Genomic DNA, 15,723 nt, shown 5'->3' with positions numbered 1-15,723 from the left:
CCAGGGAGAGGGAACAGCTAATGTAAAGGGCCTGAGGTAGAAACAATCGTGGTATGTTTGTGGAACAGAATGGCCAGTGTGGCCGGGAGAGCGGGTGAGGGAAATCACGCGAGATGGGCTCCAAGAGATGGGCCACAGGGAAGAGTTTGGATTTTTTTTTTTTTTATAACAGCTTTATTGATATGTAATTCACCCTCACCACCCAGTTTGGCCATTTAAAGTAGGAGTAGAGATTTTATTCTAAGTGTAGTAAGGAGTCATGGAGGGAGGGTTAATTTCTGATCCACAGCTTATTATTTAAAATTTACACTTCAAAGGGAAGCTTCTAATTTTACTTATTTATTTTTTAAGTAAACTCTACACGTGTGGGCCTCGATCTCATAACCATGAGATGAAATCAAGTTATGTGCTCTACTGACTGAGCCAACCAGGTGCTCTTTCTGAGCCACATCTTATTTTATTTTTTAAGGTTTATTTATTTATTTTGGGGTGCCTGGGTGGCTTAGTCGGTTGGGCGTCCGACTTTCGCTTGGGTCATGATCTCGTGGTTCGTGGGTTCGAGCCCCGCGTTGGGCTCTGTGCTGACTGCCAGCTCAGAGCCTGAAGCCTGTGTCAGTCTGTGACTCCCTCTCTCTCTGACCCTCCCCTGCTCACGCTCGCTCTCTCTCCTAGAAATAAATAAAAACCTTTAAAAAAAAAAAGGTTTATTTATTTATTTTGAGAGGGAGAGAGAGAGAGAGAGAGAGAGAGAGCATCCCAAGCAGGCTCTGTGCTGTCGGCACAAAGCCTGACCCAGGGCTCAAGCTCAGGAATTGGGAGATCTTGGAGCTGAAACCAAGAGTCGGACACTTAGCCGACTGAGCCACACTGGTCCACGTTTTAAAGCCTGGTCAGACTGCTGTGTGGAGGATGGATTGGCCAGAGGTTGAGGGGAACAGGAGCTGAGAGACCCACTGTAGAGGCCAGTGAGCTAACCTAGGTGACAGATGATTCTCGACTGAACCACAAGTGTCAGGGTGGAGACAGAAGTGGTCACATTCCAGATATATTTTGGAAAGAGTACCGGCAAGATTGGGTAGCGGGTTAGATGTTCGGGCTGAGGGGAAGGAAGAAAGGTGGCGCTGTGTAAGCAGAGCCGGGGAGAGCAGAGGGTGGTGTTTTGGACATGTTAAGTTTGTAGCACCACATGGTGGCACCCTTCAGTTTGGAAAGCTCGTTCATAGTTCAAGTGCAATCATGGAGGCCAACAGAGGCCAGGCGGAGGATACAGAGATAAACTGGCTCTACTCAGGCCACTCAGCCTCAGACAAGGGAAACCAAGCAATATGTTTCAGGGCATTAAATGCCCCATTAGGATATACTTGAATGTAGACACCAGATGACTCCGACATAGTTTGACTTAAATAATAAGGACATCAATCATCACACCTCAAGGAGTCGTCTCCTAAATTCTTCTTCGTTTTGCCCTCTTCTGGATTTTGGCTTCATCACTGACTGGAAATAAAAACAGCAGAGTAGTTCCAGGCTTCATATCCAGACCCAGCAACACCCAAAGTGAGAAGGCCGTCCATCTCTTTGGGATCTCCTTAAGAGCGAGGGACCCTTGGGGCGCCTGGGTGGCCCAGTCGGTTGANGACCACCAGAAGACCTGTCAGGATTTATTCCTGGAACTGGGGGCAGGGCCATCTTAAACAAAATCAGGGAAGGTGGAAAATGGCTGCTAAGCAGGAGCTCCAATGAACAGATTGCTAGGGGGCCCCAGAAGGCCATCTGATTTCAAGGGTGCCTTTTTAAAGAGTTCAACATTCTGCACAAAGAACGTTTCTTTATCATCACACAAAATACATGTCATAAAGAGAAAGAACTTTCTCTGAGCCAATTCCCAGCCTCCTAAACTCCTGATAGTTTTCCACTTCCTTTGTCTCTGTTTCCCCTCCCCCCGCCCCATGCTATTTTTCTAGGGCAGCACCGTCTCTCCACTTAGCGCTGCTTAGGAGCACATTCCCAAGTGGCTGGCTTCTTGTCTCTAGCCCTACCTCATCCAGTGGCTATGCCAGATGCATGCTTCCCTGTCCACATACTGGACACCTGTGTTCACTCTGCTCTTTTCACTGTTGCTCACGAGGAAGGCTGGACATCTGGGGAAATTCCATGCAAGCCCTCTTGCTCTCCAACATCAGAGTCGGGTGCCATCTCTCAGATTCCTCTGATACAAGAACAGTGGCCTCTGACAATCTAGGCTTCTCTGCGCAGACACCTTCAAGTGGGGCTTTGAATCTGCCTGGCTTTGGGGGCAGGGGCGCTGGGAAGGAGGACAGGTCACTTTCTTGATGCAGAGGTGGCTTCGGTGTCATGAACCACAGGTGTCGCGGACGAGTCTCAGTCCTGGCGTTTAGTTTGGTGGTGGTGGTGGCAACAGCAGCTGTCTTACAAGGTTCCATAAGTTCTGTGACTGACGAGCTGTTTCTCCAGCCTGTTCTGCGATTCCATAAGCTGCCCCAACCCTTACACACATCCTCCTTCTGCGGAAATCAGCCACTGTAAGTTCTGTTATCTGTAAATCAAGACGCCTAACTATTGCAGAGGATGCTACGGTCAACAGCGCTACAGAAAGTTTTCTCCCTTTGTACTCTTCTGAGTGCTTCTCAAATTTCAGTCATTCATGTACCACATTCGCCCAATCTGCCGTGTTTTTATGCCACCCATATTATTTACCAAATACTAGTTTTTAAGTTGATTCATTTTTTTTTTAATTTTTAATGTTTTATTTATTTCTGAGAGAGAGAGACAACGTGAGCAGGGGAGTGTCAGAGAGAGAGGGAGGCACAGAATCTGAAACAGGCTCCAGGCTCTGAGCTAGCTGTCAGCACAGAGCCCGATGCGGGGCTTGAACCCACAAACCGCGAGATCATGACCTGAGCCGAAGTCCGACACTTAACCGACTGAGCCACCCAGGCGCCCCTAAATTGACTCATTTTTAAGCTCAGTACTTGCTACCTTGTTTTGTTTTCTTTTTTTTTCCTGCTACCTTGTTTTCAAATGAATACACATTCCAATAAACACAGCGCTACTAAAATAGACGGGATTCGTTCAGGTCCTACAATCCACCAAAAAAAATCTCACATTCTGATAGTGGCCAAGAGTGTCTTAGGAGACATTCCCAGAAGAGGAGTGAATCAGGACAGGATAAAAACAAAGAAACCCTTTTAATTAGGGCCCCAGGCCTTCCTAAGCTGAGCTGATGGGTTGGAGGGGCAGGACAGAATGTCTTAGCAAGTTCTTTTCATCTGAAAAGTATATTGGCAGTTAAAGGGCAGTACAGTGGTTGAGTGCATACTTTTTTTGGAGTTTAGCTGTGTTGGGTTCCTAAATCACCCTGATGGTCAAGTCCTCTCACCTGTACAATGGGGGAAAGAATGGTTCCAATCACACCTCGGAATGCTGGGAGTGCTGAATGTGAACCAATATGAAGCCTTTGCACAAGCCCTCATCCACAGAGAGCTCTACTCCTGAGTTTCCCAAACTCTTTTGAGCTTGGGAAGCTGTGTGTTATAAATAAATAGTTGCCCCGCCTGTGCTCAGAGAGAACCTCCTGAATCAATCTCTAAGGAAGGAATTAGGAAATGTTTGAAACAGAACCCATCCATGGAGTCTTAGTATCCGATGAATTTCGGAAACCTCAATCAGGGTAAAGCAGCTGCTATCATCGCAGGGTGATGAGATGATAGATGTGAAAGTTAAAGGTCATTTGCTGGCCTTGCACTCAATCATTCAGTCAACAGAAATGTACTGGGAACTCACTGGGTGCCCCGCCCTGTGTGAGGTGCCAGGGATACCGCCGGTACATGAAAGACTCAGGCTACCCTTGCAAGCACCTGAGGCTGGTCCCTTAATCTTGGTATCATCGGTGAAAGTGGGTGAGTGGACGGTTTGCAAATCAAGAGGATTCGCCCCTGGGCTGCTGAGGGGCTTCACGGGTGGACGGCAGAGCTGTCTGTCCCCGCCAGCTGTGAGCCAGGCAGGGACGGATTTGAGGGTCAAGGGCTGTGGGCCCTGGAGGGCCCTGCACCCCATTCCTGCCTCCTGTCCAGCTCATTTTCTCTCCGAGCCAGACGTCAGACTCTATGAAGTAGATTCTACTGCTCCCATCTTACAGATAAGAAAACAAAGGCTCAGCGGNGCCAAAGGCTCTCAGGCCCCTGTCTCTCAGCCTGGCCGCAGGGCCTGGTCCTACGTCCGGCGGCGGCTCAGCGGCCGCCAGATCTCTCGCCAGATCCCCGCAGTGGGTCGGACTCCAAGGGGCTCTGAGGCAGGACGTTCCCGGGCAGGCCGCCGCCGCCGCCCCCCGGAAGACGGCACCCTCGCTCCCCACCCGGCCTAGCCCTACCCAGTTCCCAAGACCAGCGCAAACACAGCACGCTCCCGCTGCGAACTACAACTCCCGTGAGCCCCTGGGGCGCTGGGGCGCGACCGGACTCTCCACGTCGGTCCCCGGCGCCGCCAGAGACACCTGCGTTGTCCCCGTTAGTCCGCGAGGCCCGAGAGCGTTGTGGAAACCATCTCCCTCCCTCCCCGCCCGCGAAACTCCAGCACTTTCCGGGCGTCGCCTTTGGTCCCACGCCCGGAAGTCGTAAAGATGGCCATAAAAACTGGAGGCTAGAGAGACCCAGGGATGCCCTCCCGGCCTTCACTTCCGCCGGAAGTGATCTCCAATCGCCCGTGCCCTTTCCTTTCTGCACGCGCGGGCGCCGGCGGCCGGGTACTCCGGACGCGAGTACGACCACAATGGCGGCCGCCACCTTGCTGCGCGCGACGCCCCTCCTGAGCGGTGAGGGACGGGGAAGGGGATTGCGCTCGGGGACGCTTGCGGGGGTCGTCCGGAGTGTCCTCTGGCGCCCTGATTCCATGCTTCTTCCCCGGCAGGTCTTGGCACCGGCCCGACCCCACTGTTGCAGGGTCTGTTGCGGCCGCTGGTGGCCCCCGCACTGCCCCGCTTGTGCCGCGGCCTGGCCGTGGAGGCCAAGAAGGCCTACGTGCGCGACAAGCCTCATGTGAACGTGGGCACCATTGGCCATGTGGACCACGGCAAGACCACGCTGACCGCGGCAATCACGAAAAGTAAGTGGGGTTGGTTGGTTGGGGGGCTCCGGCAGTCCCTCTCTGCTGGAGGGACCTGGACCCGGGGAGGTGCTGCAGAAGGTGGCGTGGCCCCAGGAGCCGGAACTCGGGCCAGCGGTGGTTTGGAAGATGCAGGAAACCCATTTCCCCTGAATACGAAAATTTCTGTGATGCATAAGCTGGGGAGCCCGAATGGCTTCTCTCTAGCCATGGCCAGTGCTCTGTAAGCAGAGGCTCTTAACCTAGAAAAATCGCAGGGCTGGACCTTGAGTCCTTTTTAACATTTCTTTCTGACCCCAGTTACCTCTTTGTATAGGTGGGAGAGGCTCTGGGGTGTGGCTTGAGCCTTGCCTCTCCTCCTGGAACTTTGCCGGAGAAGTTTATTCTCTCTTCCTTCCCCTTAGTTTTAGCCGAGGGAGGTGGAGCCAAGTTTAAGAAATATGAAGAGATTGACAATGCCCCGGAAGAGCGAGCCCGTGGGATCACAATCAACGCAGCTCACGTGGAGTACAGCACTGCCGCCCGCCACTATGCCCACACAGACTGCCCAGGTCACGCAGATTACGTGAAGGTGAGAGTATTGCTGGGTACGGGGCCAGGGACGGTCTCCTGCCAGGAAAAACGTTGGATTTGTGGGGAGGTTCGGACAGTCCAGGTGCGTGTGGGTTGAGGTCATGGATATCTGGGCATAGCCACGCAAAGTGGGGGGTAAGGAGATGGCAGAGAGAGGTGGGCCTCAGTTCCTAACTGCTGTGCTTGGCTAGACGGATGTGGAGCCCAGGAGGTCCTTGAACTAGGCTGTTTCCTCTGTTTCTTCTTCTCCTACCCAGAATATGATCACCGGCACCGCCCCCCTCGACGGCTGCATCCTGGTGGTGGCAGCCAATGACGGCCCTATGCCCCAGACCCGAGAGCATTTATTGCTGGCCAGACAGGTACTCAGAGCCTGGGGCGGAGTGGAAAGAGGAAGAGGAGGGAGTTGGTCCATTCAGGACATCATTTCTCTGCCTTTCCCTCCACAGATTGGAGTAGAGCATGTTGTGGTATATATAAACAAAGCTGATGCTGTCCAGGATTCTGAGATGGTGGAGCTAGTTGAGCTGGAGATCCGGGAGCTGCTCACTGAGTTTGGCTACAAAGGAGAGGAGACCCCGGTCATCATAGGCTCTGCCCTCTGTGCCCTTGAGGTGAAGGCGGGGTCAGGCAGGGGCTGCTACTGGCAGAGGATGGGGCTGGATGGGCATCCAGAGCTCTGCTCTGAATCTGGGGAGTGCCTCGTAGTGAGAGGAGCAGAATGAAAATTTCAGAGTCCTGTCACCTCCCCCACATAGCAACGTGACCCTGAGCTAGGCCTGAAGTCTGTGCAGAAGCTGCTGGATGCCGTGGACACTTACATTCCAGTGCCCACCCGGGACCTCGAGAAGCCTTTCCTGTTGCCTGTAGAGTCCGTTTACTCTATTCCTGGTGAGGACCGTGTGTTCACTTGCGCTCCTCTCTTGCTGTAGCCTGGCCCCGGGTCCCTGATGCCTTGTTCTGTTTCTTTCCAGGCCGGGGCACGGTGGTGACAGGTACACTAGAGCGTGGCATTTTGAAGAAGGGAGATGAGTGTGAGTTCCTGGGACATAGCAAGAACATTCGGACCGTAGTGACAGGTACAGGAAAGAGGCCTGGGGACCCAGGGGCCGGCTCCAGGATTTCCCCTTGCAGGTCCTCTGTGCCTTCCCTCTGTCCTAGAGTCTCCTCCCTTGTCCCCCCTCCCCCTTCCTAGGCATTGAGATGTTCCACAAGAGCCTGGAGAGGGCAGAGGCAGGCGACAACCTTGGGGCCCTGGTCCGAGGCTTGAAGCGGGAAGACCTGAGGCGTGGCTTGGTCATGGCCAAGCCAGGGACCATCCAGCCCCACCAGAAGGTGGAGGCGCAGGTGAGGGCTCCAGGCCACGGTGGGCGGCACTGAGCTCGCGTGTCTCTGCAGAGGCGCAGTGTTTCCAGCCGAGCACAGCCTCACCCTTGTTGCTGTCTTCTAGGTTTACGTCCTCAGCAAGGAGGAGGGTGGCCGCCACAAGCCTTTTGTGTCCCACTTCATGCCTGTCATGTTCTCCTTGACTTGGGACATGGCCTGCCGTGTCATCTTGCCACCAGGGAAGGTACAGTGGCTATAGGGAGTGTGGAGTGGCAGACACACTCTTCACACCAGCTCTGCCTCGCTCACGGTGTCAGAGATGGGACGACATGGGTGACTTCCTTGACTGGTGTAGACGAAGCTAGTGATAGACAGGTGTGGCCCACTGGGTTTAGGGGGAGTGAGTCTTCATCCAGTATCGCCTGGGTGAACTTGACCATGCTAGCATTTACCCGCAGGAAGCTCTTCCAGAAAAGGATTCTCCCTGTTCAGAGTTACGTTGTGCGTAACAGCTCAGAGAAGTGTCGTGACTAAGAAACTTGCATGGCCCATAGTTGTCAAGAATGGACCTTAAGAACACTGGTCACAAGTGCTTTTCTGTCTTCAAATTTGCTGTTTACATCTGCCTGGCAGCTGGAGTGAAGCTGTCCCCAGCAAGAATGTCCCTGCTGCCACTTCCCCTATTAACCTTGGGAGGCAGCAAACCGTTGGGGGAAAGGTGCCCTGAGGGCCACGCGTGAACCCTGTCTCTGCCCCGTCCAGGAGCTTGCCATGCCCGGGGAGGACCTGAAGCTCAGCCTCATCTTGCGGCAGCCCATGATCTTAGAAAAAGGCCAGCGTTTCACCCTGCGAGATGGCAACCGGACCATCGGCACTGGCCTCGTCACCGAGACGTCAGCCCTGACCGAGGAAGACAAGAACATCAAGTGGAGTTGAGTCTGGACTCTGCTCGGGCGCTCTTGAGTTTGGTGCCACACTGGCCAGCGCTCTCTCCTGCTTCCGATGCCCCCTTCCCAGGGCACAGGCTGCCACCTAGCCGTGCAACTAGACTGACACTTCTGGTCAGGAGGGCCCATGGCCTGCCAGGTGAGGTAGGTCAATAAACTGTTCTGTGAATAGTGAGGTCGTGTGTCTCGTGTCCTTGGTCTGAGTTGGAGAGGACGGAGGAGCAGAAACCCAGAGCCCGGGACACACGAGCTTGTGAGCCGCCCTGAGGTTCACGTCTGTGGTACGGTTTTGGAGAAGCTCGGGTCCCAACTGCCGGGAAGTAAGGAGGAAAACCGGTCTAGCCGATTGGGTAGGACCGCCCAGCAAAGCGCCACGGCAGGACGCTGCCGGCCGGCCTGCGGGAGCAGCCCGGGTTCCGGGTGCCAGCCCTCCCGTGCCCTGGGAGGAGCTGCTGGCCGTTAGTGTCCGCCTCCCCTCGTCTAAGCTCGGAGGTGCTGGGCGCTGCATCTCCCCTCCAGGACCAACACCCAGCACCAGAAAGGGGCCCCTGATAAAGCTGTGTGCTGGGGTTATCTCCACTATATAGGGCCAGTTCCAAACACAGGAGACCCTTCAGTGGAAGGTTTCATTTTATAACTTTCAAACCTTCGTGTTTTGAGCATGTACTGAGATTTAACGTGAAGGGGAGAGCGGGTTATCAGACACGCAGGGAGTAAAATGCTTGAAAACTTGAAATGACTGACCAGGATGCTGACCCCAAACAGAAAAGGTCAACTTTTGACAGGGATTAAGAGGCACCCCTTTCAACCTGGCTTCCTGACAGGCGAGCACGGTCAGCACTGACCAGCCACCCAGAGCGCAGGCTCTCAGGCCAACCTGAGGGCTGTTTAAAAAGTCACAATCCAATCTGTGACTTCACGGCACAGAAGTGGGCTCAAGAAAAAAACAAGGGGCACCTGGGTGGCTGAGTTGGTTAAACATCTGACTTCCACTCAGGTCATGATCTTGTGGTTCATGAGTTCAAGCTCTGTCTCGCGCTCTGTGCAGACAGCTAAGAGCCTGGAGCCTGCTTCAGATTCTGTCTCCCTTTTGGTCTCTCAAAAACCAACCAAAAAACCCCAAAAACCCACTTCACAAAATAGCACTCTCCAAAGATAGGTACACTTGTCTTTCCTCAGTCTGAGGCAAGGCTGAAAGGTTTCATGGGATTCCAGTAACCGAAGCAATTCCATCTCGGTGCTTCGGAGGCCCGTCTCCACCTGGACCTCTGACATTGAGCCAGTCTGGCTTGCTGCTGCTACTTTTTCCATTAGTGTCCCCAACCGCCATCCCTTGAGAGCTCTTCCACTGGGGACCCCAAGCCCTGCACATTTGTTTTCTACTTACTTCTGTATACCCACACCATGCCCACCAACTACCAGATTTCAGACTCTCACACCCTGGATCTCCAGCCTGGTATGGGACCATTTTTTCCTGCCCTGCTCCTCAGCCCACCTTCTCTGGCTTTGGACCCACCTGAAACACCCTGCTACTGTGAGTGCCAGCGCCATCTCCCTAATGCTGTAAGGGGGACAAGATTTTCACTTCAAGAAAACTGGTACCTTGGTGGCTCAGTCAGTCAAGCGTTAGACTTTTGATTTCAGCTCAGATCATGATCTCATGGTTCAAGAGATCGAGCCATGTGCTGATGGTGTGGAGCCTGCTTGGGATTCTCTTCATACACCCCCCCCTCCCCCCACGTTCTAACATTTAAAAAAAATGTGAACTTAAAAATACATAAAAAATTGAAACCTAAACAAGGCCAACATCAAGGTAAGAGAACAGTTCCTGGGGGGCTGGGTGATGTTGGCTTTGAGAGGCAGGACCAGTATCCTCAGACTGTACCGCTACACTGTCCCCACCCACTCCTAGGAGCCACTGTGCCACCTAAAACTTGACAGCTGCCAGCTTACTCTTTTCCAGAGGAAACCACAGGCAGGTTAAGTTAGTTTAAAATTTTATTTTTTTTTAATTTTTTTTAATATTTTTATGTAATAAAAAGTAAAAGTCCTTGTCCAACCATCCATGTAGGGCATCTGTCTGTCTGTCTGTCTCTCACGCCGGTCACTCAAGTTAATGGGGAAGAAAGAAACAGGGGGGCCCAAGTCTGAGGTTATAAATAATAGAAAATAAAAGATCTTCCGTCTCCAGCGGGGGATAGATGAGAGGATGGGAGGGCAAGATGGGGTGGGGATGGGCAGGGGCAGAGCAGGAACCCCCCCCCACCCCCGCTGGACCCTGGCCCTGCCCACTTCGAGCCCCCCCCTTCAAGGTGCTTGGCAGGAATTCCCCAGCTCCCCCGGGGTAAAGGGGGGGTTTGGGGGGCTGGGACTGGTCCGAGCTGCTGGGGGAAGAGACATAGATCACTCTTCCCTCCGCTCATGGAGGTCTCAGGTCGCGGCCAGGACAATCTTCAGTTCCCCGGGGGGTGGAAGGGGAGCTGCTGGGAGGGATGAGATTGAACTGGTTGGAGGGGAAAGAGAAGAGAGCAGGAGCATTAGAACCCAAGCAGCTGTCCCTTCATCCAATGCCGTCCAGTGTGGGGTGTGGGGGGAGTGTGTGGGTAGGAGCGGCCTCCTCAAGGTGTCTCATGGGGCTGTCAGAAGCACAGATCAATCGCTGTTTCCCAGTGAGCCAGAGCCCTCACTCGTGTGCCCAGCTCAGCCCCCCACACCCCAGCCTGGCCCTGTCTGCTGCGCTGACCTTACCTCGGCTAAGTCAGGAGACAGTCGGGGTCACTGAGAGCTGGGGAGGCAGTGGGGAGGGGGGCTGCTGGATCACAACTGAGCGAGGACGGAGGGAAGCAAAGGACAGAGCCAGGAGCAAGCCCCTGGCGGCGGCGACTGTGGCTTCTGCCCACCCTACATACTTCACAGACAGGTGCAGGTCGGCGGGCGCCCTGTGGGACAGCCCTGCCTCCAAGACCCCTCACTCCCCTCCCAGAACCCGTGCATCCTGCCCCACCTGCAGCCCATCGGCTCTTCCATGCCAAATTCCCCCAGCTAACGAGAACTCACGAATCCTGTCATCGGCTCCTCCTGGAAATCCAGGCGCCTGGCCAGGCTGCTCACCTTGGGGGTGTCCGATGTAGGGGTAGGGTGAGGGTGTGGAAGCTGAGAGTGCAGGCACCCCACTCTGGGGCACCGCGCCTTGGGGGGGGCCCCCATGGCTCTGGGGTGGGTGCAGCAGCATCACCTGGGGCGGGTGGGGAGCCCCAGGGTGAGGGGGCGGGGCTGCTGTGATTCCAGTTTGGACATGGGCCTGCAGAGAAAAACAACAAAATCCCAGCTGGGAGCACTCCAGAAGCCAGACCCAGGCTACAAGAGTCCTGGTGTTCAGAGCACTGAGGAAGGGGGGCAGCAGCGAGGAGCCGGGAACAGGACAGCCCCAGGTCTTGGGTCCCGATGGCAAAACAGACCCTCAAGAAGCAAGTCCCTCGCGCTCTTACCTGGGTAACATGGGCCATGTTGGTGAAGCCGTGGGGCAGCTGCTGGTGGGCATGGATGGCATACACAGCGGCTGGCTGGGGGAAGCTGCTCTGAGGGGACTGGGCAGAAGGTCCCGGTGGCAGAGAAGGCGGTGTGCCTGTCAGGGCCCCTGGGTGGTACAGGTTCTGCTGTGGCTGTCCACTGCCCAGGTGTGGGGCCTGCCCCGCCTGGTGCTGTTAGGGGAAGGGGAAGGGTGAGTGCCACCCCACTCCTCAGGTACCAGGCCTACCACCCATTGATTCCTGATCCTGCCCGCCAGGAATGAGCCCTGGCTTCATGCCCCCTCCTCCAGCCACCCATTCCTGCCCCAACTGCTTGGATCTCCCATGGCAGGCACCTGGACGGGACTGGGGGCCGCATGCTGGGACTGCGGCTGGCTCCCAGTAGGCGTGGTGGCCGGCTGCGGCTGGTGGGCATGGAGCTGCGTAGCATGGTGTGGATAGGACTGGTGAACGGTGGCTACAGCAGGAAAGGGGGGGAGGGGAACAATCAGTGCCAAGCACACCAGAGGGGCTAAGGAGCACAGTCTGAGGGTAGGGGCACAGAACTCACCATAGAGGGCTTGGGGGGTGGGCTGCTCTGCAGAAGGGTACTGAGGGGTGGAGGACGACACAATGGCCTGGGGATGGCTCCCCGACGTCAGCATGCGTGGGTTGCTCTGAAGCATGGGGGCAAACACCGGCTGGAAGGACAGAGAGAGGAGTGGTGGGCACGTGCTTCTGCCCAATGACCTGCACACAGCACGACTCTGCTTTGTCACAACCACCTCGTTTGACGATCACAAGGACACAAGCAGGGAGACACTATTTTATCTGCACTTTAGAGAGTACCAGTGCTTCGCACAGGTCCTACGAGAACCAGGACTGAGACCTGAGTGACCCTCAGCTCTGTACTCCCATCTCCCTCCAGTGCCTGTTACCTGCGAGGGGTAGTGGGCCATGGGCTGCATCATGGCAGGCTGGCCCGGAAACTGCTGCGGGGTGTAGGGGATGTAGGAAGAGTATGGCGTGGCAGCCACCAGAGGTGGGCCGGCGGCGGCGGCGGCCTGCATCATCGGAGGGGCTGAGGCTGGCTGGTGTTGGTCGGAGCGCTGGGGGGGCAGGGAACCTGGGGAAGGGGAGAGAGGGCCAAGCTTAAGCTCCATCTGCCAAGAGGCAACTGGGCAGCCCCACCGAGCAGCCCTGCTTCACTCTGCTCACCTTTTGCCCCCCGGTACTTGCCCTGCTGTCCAGGCACGGAATTGGATACAGGATATGGATACATCTGAGGCGCCTAAGGACAAGAATACAGATGAGGCTAAACAGCTTGCTCACAAATGCCCGGAACAGACCCGACCGGGTCCTCACCAGGTCAACCAAGCCTCTTAGCCTAGACTCACCGGGCCTCTCTTCTCACCTGAACAGCTGGTCCCATGTGGATCTGAGGTATGTAGGAAATGTACTGGGGGCTGTAGAGCCCACTCTGGCCTGCTGTGAGCACCGGGATGGAAGGAGTTGAATGAGTCCGAGGCCCCGGAGAAGTTGGGGTACTGGTGGATTTATTCTGCATTAAGAGACAAAAGACAAGGTGTAATTTTGATCTCTGTATGCCTCTCCTGTGCCTGTAACCACAACAGCGCTGCACGCCAGATACATTCTACCCTTCATCTTGCTTAAACCTCACGTCGAACCCCGGGAGACAAGTATCCTCAATTTACAGATGAGGAAACCAAAGCAGAAAAGTTAAATGGCTTGTCATTTGAGCCAAATCAGAAGCCTGAATGAAACTCATGTTCAGAACTAGCCCAACACACGTGACCCCTGAGCTAAACACTAAACATGTAACACCTACCACACACATTATGACCCCCTGGGCCCCAACCGGACACTTGTTAGCCCCAGAGCAGCCCAACTTTCACAGCCCCTCTCCCGTGCTCTACCTCCCCACTCCCAAGCCTCCCCCAGAGAAACCAGTCCAACTGTGCCCGTCCCATCTCACCACAGACAGCAGAGGCTTTGTGGGATTAAATTCCTTGGCATTGGGGTTCAGCGTGGACTTCTTCACTTGTCTGTGAAAAGAGAAAGTCAGTCAATCCTCACAGTTCGTTCATCTCCCGGAGACCCACCCAGCTCCCCACTCCACTCACTCAGCAACAGGGCCCTCATCCTTGTCGTCTCCCTTGATGAGGCCCACCGGGGGGCTGCCAGTCTGGCTTGGGCAAGGCGGCGGGGGCTGTTCTGGCCCCTCAGCGCCTCCTGCAGGCGGCAGGGGTGCTCTGTCCTCCTTATCAGACACGGACTCCGTCTTGGAAGAGACTGGGGACCCCACTGGCTCTGAAGTCAACAGACCATCGACCTCCTTGTCTTTCCCTTTGGCCTCCTCCTTTAAGATTCGGGGAGGAAAAGGATCCAGGCTGGTCTCAGGGGAGCTACTGGACTGCAGCTGGAAGGAGAAAAACACACATACAGCTCCCAGACAGCTGAGCCAGACCCCAGGCTTGGCTTCCTTCTTTCCACACCTCTGCTATTCCACCTAGTCCTGAGCCTTTTCTGTAAGCCCCCTCACCCCTCTCCATCTTTACACCCTGGCTCACCCCCATACTCCTCTCACCTTAAATTGGGCCCCAAACTTTCTCAGTTCTTCCAGTTGAAAGCGTTTCTGTTCATTCTGAAGGCCAGGGACTATGAAAAACAGTTGAAAAGGAAAAAACATGCCTTTCTTTTCTCAAAGGTGGCTACAACGTTGGTAGCCCAAAGGACAAGGAAAACAAGAAAAATAAAGCTCTAGAGTTCTATAGAACGTATTAGGATCACACGCTGACAAGATGCTGTTTCCCAAACCCTAATAGCACTCCTGGTACTAACTGAGGTGCTCTCCTAATCAAAAGGACATTTAGACCTCAGGAAAATAACCTCACCTTTCCCAGCTATCCGGGACAGCTCCTGGGACTCCAGAGTTCTTCCAGGTTCCTTGGCTGGAAGTTCTTTTACTGAGCAAGGAGAGACACATGCCTGAAGGTCCCTTCTGTCCAGAACCACACTCCACACTATCCATTAGCCCTCAACCATCTGGCTCTTACCATCTGTGGGGGCCAATGAGATCTTTGGAGAAGCTGGGGAAATGGAGCCTACTCCAGGATCCACAACTGATGATGTCACAGGGATGGAAGCTGAAGAGGTCGGTACTGCTGAGCCAATGGGGGGCTCAGGACAGGAAGCCGAGATTGGGGCAGGGGCAGCCGACTTGGGAGAGCGCGGGGGATACATCCGGCCCACTGGAAGAAAAGGGAAAGCTGTACAATGGTTACTGCTGGTCAGTGCACAATGGGCATAGGAAACCGACTAGAAACACAAAGTCAGGTTTAGCTCTTTTTTTTTTTTAACATGTTAAGGTCACAAACCTAAATTCCTAGCAGAGCAAGACAGGTAAACTTATCAGGTAAAATAGACTCCTGGGCACCATAAAAATTAGGAATGTTATACAGGTGCAGTCATGACTCAGTTCCAGCTAACTAAGGTTATGCTGCAAGACAGATTCAGTTCGCAGAACTTTCTATATTTCCAAAGAAGTAGGAAATTTTCTATTTCTCCTGTCTTAAAATGCTGACAACTGGGACAGCTAGATGGCTCAGTTGGTAAGCATCCAGACTCTTGATTTTGGCTCAGGTCACGATCTCACGGTTTGTGAGACTGGGCCCCTGAATCAAGCTCCATGCTGACAGCTGAGAGCCTGCTTGGGATTCTCTCTGTCTCTGTCTCTCTCTCTGCCCCTCCTGTGCATGCTCCCTCTCAAAAAAAACTAAACATTTTTAAAAAATAAAAAAATAAAATGTAACTTAAAAGTTTGTTTTTAATTTTTTTAAAATTTTTATTTATTTCTAGGAGAGAGAGAGAGTGAGTGAGCAGGGGAGGGTCAGAGAGAGAGGGAGATACAGACTCTGAAATAGGCTCCAGGCTCTGAGCTGGCAGCACAGAGCCTGACACGGGGCTCGAACCCAAGAACCGCGAGATCATGACCTAAGCGAAAGTCGGATGCTTAACCGACTAAGCCACCCAGGCGCCCCTGTTGTTGTTTTTTAAAGTAAGCTCTGTGTCCAATGCGGGGCTTGAACTCACAACCCAGAGATCAAGAGTCACATGCTTCTCTGACTGGGCCAATCAGGCACCTTGACAACACTTAAACAAAAGACCTCTGACAACCACACACAAACCATGGACTGCTACACTAGCATTTCTACACGAGGGAAATGAAG

General features: G+C 54.1%; 2 protein-coding genes across 2 annotated transcripts in view; one reads left to right on the top strand and one right to left on the bottom strand.

Annotated features, from left to right (window-relative positions):
• Positions 1–4,578: 4,578 nt before the first annotated feature.
• On the top strand, positions 4,579–8,139 carry TUFM (Tu translation elongation factor, mitochondrial). The gene is made up of 10 exons (XM_077760443.1): positions 4,579–4,828; positions 4,924–5,118; positions 5,523–5,689; positions 5,949–6,053; positions 6,141–6,305; positions 6,450–6,582; positions 6,666–6,770; positions 6,887–7,038; positions 7,142–7,261; positions 7,780–8,139. Exons 1-10 carry the CDS (start codon positions 4,786–4,788, stop codon positions 7,951–7,953), a joined length of 1,359 nt encoding a protein of 452 aa, XP_077616569.1. The 5' UTR covers positions 4,579–4,785; the 3' UTR covers positions 7,954–8,139.
• Positions 8,140–9,944: 1,805 nt separating this feature from the next.
• The window catches only part of ATXN2L (ataxin 2 like), a gene marked incomplete at its 5' end in the record, with an annotated part of 11,937 nt that continues 6,158 nt past the window's right edge, over positions 9,945–15,723 (bottom strand). Inside the window, 13 exons of the mRNA XM_077760550.1 lie at positions 9,945–10,749; positions 11,076–11,265; positions 11,453–11,665; positions 11,830–11,951; positions 12,045–12,174; positions 12,412–12,599; positions 12,692–12,764; positions 12,888–13,034; positions 13,470–13,539; positions 13,618–13,913; positions 14,082–14,152; positions 14,389–14,460; positions 14,551–14,745. Coding sequence (XP_077616676.1) covers positions 10,718–10,749; positions 11,076–11,265; positions 11,453–11,665; positions 11,830–11,951; positions 12,045–12,174; positions 12,412–12,599; positions 12,692–12,764; positions 12,888–13,034; positions 13,470–13,539; positions 13,618–13,913; positions 14,082–14,152; positions 14,389–14,460; positions 14,551–14,745 — 1,799 coding nt within the window. The remainder of the gene's footprint in view (positions 10,750–11,075; positions 11,266–11,452; positions 11,666–11,829; positions 11,952–12,044; positions 12,175–12,411; positions 12,600–12,691; positions 12,765–12,887; positions 13,035–13,469; positions 13,540–13,617; positions 13,914–14,081; positions 14,153–14,388; positions 14,461–14,550; positions 14,746–15,723) is intronic.

This window comes from Crocuta crocuta, unplaced genomic scaffold (genome assembly GCF_008692635.1).
Source record: "Crocuta crocuta isolate KB4526 unplaced genomic scaffold, BGI_CrCroc_1.0 scaffold73, whole genome shotgun sequence".
In the NCBI taxonomy this organism is placed as follows: Eukaryota; Metazoa; Chordata; class Mammalia; order Carnivora; family Hyaenidae; genus Crocuta; species Crocuta crocuta.
Note: the sequence above shows the minus strand (reverse complement) of the source record. Positions and strands in the feature narration are given on the sequence as shown.

What these genes read in the sequence shown, in the direction of transcription:
- TUFM (XM_077760443.1), top strand. Translation starts at nt 4,786, where the DNA reads ATGGCGGCCGCCACCTTGCTGCGCGCGACGCCCCTCCTGAGCG. An exon ending in GTCACGCAGATTACGTGAAG is followed by an intron (nt 5,690 to 5,948) that starts GTGAGAGTATTG and finishes TCTCCTACCCAG; the next exon opens with AATATGATCACCGGCACCGC. An exon ending in CTGCCCTCTGTGCCCTTGAG is followed by an intron (nt 6,306 to 6,449) that starts GTGAAGGCGGGG and finishes TCCCCCACATAG; the next exon opens with CAACGTGACCCTGAGCTAGG.